The sequence below is a fragment of the Solanum stenotomum genome, chromosome 11, assembly GCF_019186545.1.
Source record: "Solanum stenotomum isolate F172 chromosome 11, ASM1918654v1, whole genome shotgun sequence".
NCBI lineage: Eukaryota > Viridiplantae > Streptophyta > Magnoliopsida > Solanales > Solanaceae > Solanum > Solanum stenotomum.
In genome coordinates this window covers 48,076,862-48,085,202 of record NC_064292.1, presented here as the reverse complement: position 1 = coordinate 48,085,202, position 8,341 = coordinate 48,076,862, and the positions used below count along the sequence as shown (strand labels likewise).

General features: G+C 32.8%; 1 protein-coding gene and 2 non-coding genes across 3 annotated transcripts; all 3 read left to right on the top strand.

The window, feature by feature from the left end:
* The first annotated feature begins 1,740 nt into the window (after positions 1 to 1,740).
* LOC125846144 (U1 spliceosomal RNA) lies at positions 1,741 to 1,901 on the top strand. Its single transcript, XR_007444312.1, has one exon. It is a non-coding gene; the product is annotated as a U1 spliceosomal RNA (small nuclear RNA).
* Positions 1,902 to 3,687: 1,786 nt separating this feature from the next.
* On the top strand, positions 3,688 to 3,848 carry LOC125846142 (U1 spliceosomal RNA). The gene has a single exon (XR_007444310.1). It is a non-coding gene; the product is annotated as a U1 spliceosomal RNA (small nuclear RNA).
* Positions 3,849 to 5,482: 1,634 nt separating this feature from the next.
* Positions 5,483 to 8,268, top strand: LOC125845025 (40S ribosomal protein S18). Its single transcript, XM_049524409.1, has 4 exons — positions 5,483 to 5,574; positions 5,699 to 5,859; positions 7,738 to 7,926; positions 8,009 to 8,268. The coding sequence occupies exons 1-4, from the start codon at positions 5,572 to 5,574 to the stop codon at positions 8,112 to 8,114; spliced, it is 459 nt and encodes a 152-aa protein (XP_049380366.1). The 5' UTR covers positions 5,483 to 5,571; the 3' UTR covers positions 8,115 to 8,268.
* The last annotated feature ends 73 nt before the right edge of the window (positions 8,269 to 8,341 follow it).

The window sequence follows — 8,341 nt, the reverse complement described above, 5'->3', positions numbered from 1 at the left end:
TTTGTATATATATAGCGAAATATACATATTTATGTTTGCTATGAAGCGCAATTATGCAAACTTTGTTATAGGCATACAAATATGAATTTTGTGTTTGCTATATGTGAAAGTTGCTCAATAAAAATAGGGCAAAGGACAGAAATCACATATTTTTAAGACAAAATTACTATTTGTCTCTTATAAGTTTATAATTACAGAAATCCCTCAAACGGATACAATAATATAAGTGTTGATACATTAATCTGATGGGCGAGATACATTAATCGTTAAGTAAGATACATTATATTTTATACATGATACACTAATCTGATGTACATTTTATACATGATACACTAATCTGATGCGCGAAAATGAGGAATTTTGGAGATTTGTAAAACTAATAGGGGATAATGGTAATAAGAGAACTTAAATGTGGGATTTCTGTCATTTTTCCTAATAAATTGTATCGTGTTTATAATTCGAGGTTCATGTAATGAACAAGATCGAAACAAATAAAAAAATATTTGAAGTCGTTAATTTATCGACTGTAAAAAAAGAAGAAGAGTAATTTCATGTTGAAGGAACATGTTCTTTGATGGAGTTTTGAATTGTTTAACTAATCCATTTTCTGTGTTAATATATGATATTATTGTTGAATCAATGAAAATTATAGCGCATTACGTAGGATTGGATCTTCTTACACAAATTGAGATATTTGTAAAACATATTTATTTATTTATTTTCAATTGTAATTTATGATATTTCGCCAGTATTCACTCTTATTTAGTGATGAATATTAAATGTTTCGTGCCATAATTTAAAGAAGTGAAAAAAAGACCAAATTAGTGTAAAAGAAAAATTATTTAGACCATATAAACAAAAACAATTCAAGTACATTAGTCATTACTATATTTTTTTCACGACAAACTTCTTTGTTTTGTTAAAATGAACCAACGATAGTTTTACTACAAACATTTCATCATTTTGATTTAGGCATAATACATATATTGGACCTTAAACTTGGCTTCAAATTTTAACTTTGATCTCCAACTTTCATAGTGCACAAACAGACACTTTAACTATCCAACCTTTTAATAAATAAACACGCGATTTTTGGAGCCAAGAGCGTGAAATGCAAACGCTGCCACGTGTATTAGTGAGTCACTCAATGATTGCCAACTAATTAAATACTTTACACGTCCATTTTAGAACTAAAAAAAATAAAAAATTAATTAAGGGTAGAGTTGTCATTTCAGCATTTTTTTTTTACTGTTGTAGGCCTCAAAAATTACTCCTACTCGCGCAAAATACGTGCACATCACACGTTTTGCCAGGTAAGACACGCGTGTTTATTTATTAAAAGGTTGGATAGTTAAAGTGTCTGTTTGTGCACTATGAAAGTTGGAGGTCAAAGTTAAAATTTGAAGCCAAGTTTAAAGTCCAATATATGTATTATCCCTTTTGATTTATGATTTAATCATGATAAATAAGTGTGATTTGACGTAAATACAAAGTACACCTAAATTTTAGCATAGTAATTAGTAACAATAACATGATAAAATGCTTAAATTATAAAAAATATATATATAACAGTGTATTGCAAATAAATAGCTGGCCAACTCTCATAAATCTGTAGCCAATGTGAGAAGTTTGAAAAAACTTTACTATAAAGAAAGCACAGTAATTATATCCCACATCGCCAGATGAAGAAAACGGATAAAGCAGGTGAGTATAAAATTGGGCCAAGGAGGATGAAGAAACATACTTACCTGGACGGGGTCAATGGGGGATCATGAAGGTCCATGGCCTAGGCTGGTGACTTCCATTGCACTTTGGAGGGGTACCTGCCTAAGATCGGCCCAAGTGGTCGAGTCTACGTCATAATTTGTTGCTAAGGGGGCCTGCGTTCGCGCGGCCCCTGCCAATGCTAGTTGAACTTTATTAGGTGGATCTTAGATTGAGTAGAGTTTGTGATTTGGGACATAGTGGGAGATGTGTTTAAAACAAAAAAATGAAGTGTTGGTAGAGACATAAGCTGTTGAATGAAATGAAAAAAGGGGATTGATAAGCAACAATTACAAGGGTATCAAACTACTTTGCCAAATTATGAAAGTTTGGTAGAGAGTGATCAAAATGAGAATGAAGAGGGCTGTGTTGATATCTAAAAGTCATTTCGGATTAAGTCTATAGAAGTCATTCATATTGAAAAGAGATTGTTGAAATACAATACATGGATAGAAAGAGAAACTTACATATGGTGTTCAACGACCTAAAAAGGCGTATGATAAAGTCCCTAGGAAAGTCCTCAAAAGATGTTTGGAAGCTAGAGTTGTATTGATGATTTACATTAGGATGATTAAAAACATGTATGATGGAGACTCTGGGTTAAAACAATGAAAGACGATTCCAAATACTCTTCGGTTACAATGGAGCTGCACTAAGGATCAAAGCCTTAGCCCGTCCCTATTTGTTTTAGTGATGAATGAAGTGATGTGACATATATATTCAAAGGAATTGTGTAGTGTTGTATGTTATTTGCAGATGGAATAGTGTAGACATGTCCTAAAGTCTAAAATTTCCAGGTTAAGTAAAATAAAAATGACGTATATAGAGTGCAAGTTTAGTGAGATTACGCATGAGGCAAAAGTGGAAGTGAAGATCGATGCATATAACCCAAGAGGATGTTTCAAGTGTCATAAGCTACATAATCTAAGGAGACGAGGAGCTTGATAATGAGGTTCAACATTGCAACAACTATATTTACACCAAAGTTAGAACATTGAAAGGTGACTCAAAACACTTTCTGGACATGATGGAGGCTGCACTATAGGGATCAACCCTTAGTTTGTCTCTATTTCCCTAAGTGATGAAGGGAGTGACACGACATATTCAAGAGAAAGTATTGTGGTGTATGTTATTTAAAGATGACATAGTATTAATAGAGACACACAATGAAGTTAATGATGTGTTGGAAGTTGGGGACAAATCCTAAAGTCAAAAAGTTTTAGGTTAGGCATAACTACTAAACATAACACATGAGGTGCAGGTGAAAGTGAAGATCGATGCATAAGTCTTATCCAAGAAAATATGCTTCAAGTATCACGGGCTACACAATACAAGGAGACATGAGTTTGATAATGATGTTCCACGTGGTATTGAAGCGTAGGAGAAATGGAGCCTCGCACCATAATATTATGCTATAAGAATGTATCAGCATAGTTTAAAAGTAAATTCTATGAAATGATGGTTAAATCAATACTTTTTGAGAAATAATAGATCAAGATGAACCAGTGCATTATGAAGTGTGAATGTTTACACAATGCCATTTTCTACATATTCTATCATTTTCGTGTGCATTTTCAAGTGCAACTTAATGCTAAATATATAAAGGACTAATAAAAGAAAAGGAGAGAGTAGTAAGTTATAGATTATGTAATACAAAGAAAAGCTAACTATTTGATTTTTAAAGCTCAATCAGATATGTTTCTGTTAATTTGTTGAATAATATCTTATTTTGATTCATAGTTCATAGATTAAAGACAGTTTTAATAGCTAGGCAACTCTGATCATAATAATTCATTACTATGGCCATTGGCCAAGGAGAAAAAGTTTTCTGAAAAACTTAAAATTTGTCCCACATCACCAAGTGAAGAAAATGGATAAACCAGTAAAGTGAGTATAAAATTGGGCCAAGGAGGAAGAAGAAACATACTTACCTGGACGGGGTCAATGGACGATCATGAAGGTCCATGGCCTAGGTTGGTGACCTCCATTGCACTTTGGAGGGGTGCCCGCCTAAGATCGGCCCAAGTGGTCGAGTCTACGTCATAATTTGTTACTGAGGGGGCCTGCGTTCGCGCGGCCCCTGCCAATACTAGTCCAATCTTTTGATTGTTGGCCCAATTTCCTGCCAATACTGGTCCAATTTTGCTTCATAGTAATTTTCATCTCTGTCGAGGATTATTTTCAATAATAATATAATATCATATAGTAGATTATTACAACATCTTTCTTTTGGTGAAGGTAGAGGTAGAAAAATTGTTTTTAAAAAACTCTTAGCTCAAGTGTATAAATTAAGATTGTTTTCGAAAGACTAGCAAGTATCAATTATAAAACACAAACTCATGTTTCATTTGTTTGGATGGTGATTAGATATTGTTTCGTATGGTACTTTATTGTTTTAATGAATATAATGTTTGAATAGACTGTATTGTTCTTCATTATTGCATGATGTCACATGTCCATAATTTGAATGATAAACCTACAAGAAAAGTAGGGTGCATGATAGAGTTACTATGAACATGTAGGATAAAAGATGAAATATGATTATTAAATAATAAATAAAGACAAAATGAGAAGAAAATATTAAGGTAATAACGCGATCACACGCCAAATCGGTTGTTATATGAAACAGGTCTTTTCGTCGTTACATAACAATGGATTTAAACGTTGCGATACAATAAAATTTAAGTAACAATCAAAACAAACATTATATTTAAACCAATAATATAATACAATACAACGGGTAACAACCATCCACACAAGGTGTTAGTGTCTACTTAAATCTCAATAATTAAATACTTACTCTTTCTGGTATAGGTTTATATATTAATTATTTGGATCTAAACTATTGAATGGAGCAACTACTTACTAGGTCTTTTAATAATTTTTATGATTTATAACCCTTAAAGTGTGATTTGAATGATTTGGCTTGGAATTTTATAATCGAGGTTTCAAGTTCGATATTTTTTTGTCTACGATAACGCCTTTTTGGATAAAGTTTGTTTCATGAAGCTTGCTTAGTATAATGTATCGTTTCTATATGATCTGTGGGCAATTGTATAGAATTTTTTTTATGTTATGCAAATTCAAAGAATAACGATTGCGAATTTGTTTGTCATCAATAAATAAATATGAATAGTACCAAATTTTCATTGCAACATAAGCAAAATTCCCCAAGGCACTCTAGGGGGCACATACTTAAAGACTAAGATACTGAAACGTTGGGTAAATTTTACAATTAATTCAAACTAATTTAATTTCAAGAGTACAATTTAATCTAACATGAGTTATATGTATATGTGGTCACAAATCAAAGTCATAGGGATAATTGTAATCAACATTGGTATAGCTTGAAATAAATTACAACTCTATGAGTAAAGATTTTTGTAAAATTACGAAAGTTTTTTCATATTCTTCTTACTTTTGTTACGTAGAGAAAATGAATGACTCTAAATTAAAAAAAATCTTTTTAAATATGCATCTATCGTAAAAAAAAAACAAAACACTTTGAAGAGAATTATGAATTTTTTTTAATTGGAAACTCATATTTAGAGGTACACTTTTCATAATTCTGTCATTTTTCATTTATTTAATTCATGCTATTTTAAAATATATTTTTTGTAATATGCGTTTTTTAGAATTTAATTAAACTTTCTTGTTGTTTTACCAAATTACCCTTATCCTCATGGAGTATTTATGTATCATTGCATTTTTATTTTTCGCTTCTCGTATTCTAGGGTTTTCTAAGAGCTTGGCATCTCTTCCAAAACAAAAGCAGCAGCCGCAGTGTAACACAGTGAAACCCTAGCCATGGTATGTGTTCTCAACCACGCTTATTCCTGTACAAATCTCTCTCTAGTTTACTGCAATTGCGCTTTTTTTTCTTACTGATTCGTTTTTTAAATTTTGTTGTTTGATTTTGATATTATATATATAGTCTCTGGTTGCAAACGAAGAGTTTCAGCACATTCTTCGTGTGCAAAACACAAATGTTGATGGAAAGCAGAAGATCATGTTCGCTATGACCTCTATCAAAGGTATCGGTCGCCGTTTTGCTAACATTGCTTGCAAAAAAGCCGATATCGACATGAACAAGAGGTGATTTTTCATTTTATTTTTAAGCGTATTGTCATTATTTTTTGTTTAGATCCAGCTTGTTGATAACCTTTCTATGTAGTTTATTGTATTATTTTTTTACTTAGATGTATTTGTAGACAGTGCCGAATCTATGATTTTGAGAACACGAGTTCACCACTAAAAAAAAAGAAGATATGTAATAGTGTTCACTCTAGAATTCACAGTCAAACACTGTTTGATTTTAATATTTTCAGTTGGAATCATTGTTGCACAGTACAGAAAATAATTTGATACAAGTAAAGCTCATTTGAAGTTAATATAGCTTAAAGTAGTTAATTTGAGAATATTAACTCCAACAAGTATGAGACTGAGGCGTAGGAAGGCCTAGTTGTCAATAAGTGTCTCGAGAACTGTGAGATCTCGTGGTCAAATCCTAGCCTAGACAGAAATACTAGGTGATTTCTGGTGCTCAAATCCTAGCCTGGATAAAAAATACTACGTGATTTCTTCCATTTTTTCTAGCTTTGAAGGGCAAAGTTACTTGGTATTTGTGGCTGGTGGGCGGTGATAAGTATACATGGAATTAGTTGAGATGTGCGCAAGCTGACCCGCACAACACAAATATAAAAAAACCCGAAGAAATGAAGATGTGATTTAGAGACTAAAATGGGTGAGACAAGGAAGTTATAAAGGGACCAATCGTTGTTAGGATAGGATATAGTATAGGATATTGGGGTTTATTTGAAATATTGGTATAGACTATTACCATATACTAACCGAAGTACTATTAAAAATGAAATAAATGGATAGAATAAGTATCCTTTACTTTCATTATGATGAACACAAATAGAAATGGTGGTCACTATATGAATGTGAATTAGAGGTCGAGCTTAGGAGGGTGACCCATTTGAGGAGGGTTTCTAATTTTGTATTTGTGGGTATGAAATTCTTGGCTACTGCTGTTTGAATGTTTCACTTTGCTTAAGCCACACTATAGAGTATGCACCGAGGAGTTGAAGGCTTGCCTCAAATATAATATGATCAATTGGTATGGAGATGTTATGGATAAATATCTTAGTGATTGGTTATAGGAAAAGTATGTGATACTCCATTAAACTCTATGTTTAATCTTGGTCACAAAACATAACTTAAAGCCTGATTGAAAGGTCTTGTAGGTTTTGACTTACAAGGCAAAAGTTTTAAGTTAAGAATTCTAACTTTTGACTTGTTTCGTCTTTTTGGCTTAAAAACACTTCTTTTGTTTTGCCCAAACACTACAGAAGTGCTTTAAGGTTATTTGCGCTTAAGTGCACTTAAATTTATGCCAATCCAAATCGGTCTTAGTTGCACCTGAATTAAAAACATGAAGTGTCCTTTTTCCCTCGATTTACTCCATATATTCTGTTGTTTCGACTCGACATATTTTACTTAATTACGTTTTTTTTCAATCTGCTATTTCATATATTTGATATTTGTGTTCTTTGCTTTTCATGGAACAGATGTATATTTTATTTTTCTTCATTTGCATCTCTTCAATAGAGTGTCCACTTGATTACCAAATTACACTCAACTAAATTACCTTTTTCTAGAAAAAATAGTTTTATTATTCCTATATTTATATCCAATTGTCGGTGCATGGATTTGGTGTTACTCTTTACCACATCAACTTCCAGTTAGGATAATCTTCTAATGATCTGTGTTTTTGGTGATCTAACGAGAAAGAATATAACCAACTTACAAAACTTGGTAGTTATTTTATTTGTAGTTTATTTTGTGGGCGTGACTAAGTGATTACGTAGCAATAGGTGTTGCATTAGTGTCCATGCTCTTTTTCCAGCTCTATATTTTAGCCTTGCTGTAAGGTTATCTAAATTTGTTTATCTCCTCTGTCTTCTGTAGGGCTGGTGAGCTTACTGCTGCAGAGCTTGATAGCTTGATGGTAGTTGTGGCTAATCCTCGCCAATTCAAAATCCCAGATTGGTTTTTGAACAGACAGAAGGATTACAAGGATGGCAAGTTTTCCCAAGTTACATCTAATGCCCTTGACATGAAACTTAGGGATGACTTGGAAAGGCTGAAGAAGATCAGGTGTGTTATCAGGCCATATGCTTTTACTACTAACATCTTCACTACTTTTTTCTTATATATTGATTATATCTGTTGCTGGCAGGAATCACCGTGGTTTGCGTCACTACTGGGGCCTCCGTGTCCGTGGTCAGCACACAAAGACCACTGGTCGCAGGGGAAAGACTGTTGGTGTCTCCAAGAAGAGATAAATTATCTACATGCAGATTCCTTTATGTTTTATGCTTCTCTTTAGAATGCGTAATCTGGACACTTGCAAAAAGTTTGTTAGGGTATTTTTGTATTGTTTGCATTTGAACTTTCTTGTCCTGCCTTTTGGAGATCTATAGTTCCTATAAATCTTCCCACTGCGCAAGCATGTTTTTACTTTTGGGATCAAAGTTTTGCCGATTGCACTTGGATTAATACAATCAAATAT

What these genes read in the sequence shown, in the direction of transcription:
- LOC125845025 (XM_049524409.1), top strand. An exon ending in GATATCGACATGAACAAGAG is followed by an intron (nt 5,860 to 7,737) that starts GTGATTTTTCAT and finishes TGTCTTCTGTAG; the next exon opens with GGCTGGTGAGCTTACTGCTG. An exon ending in GAAAGGCTGAAGAAGATCAG is followed by an intron (nt 7,927 to 8,008) that starts GTGTGTTATCAG and finishes TGTTGCTGGCAG; the next exon opens with GAATCACCGTGGTTTGCGTC.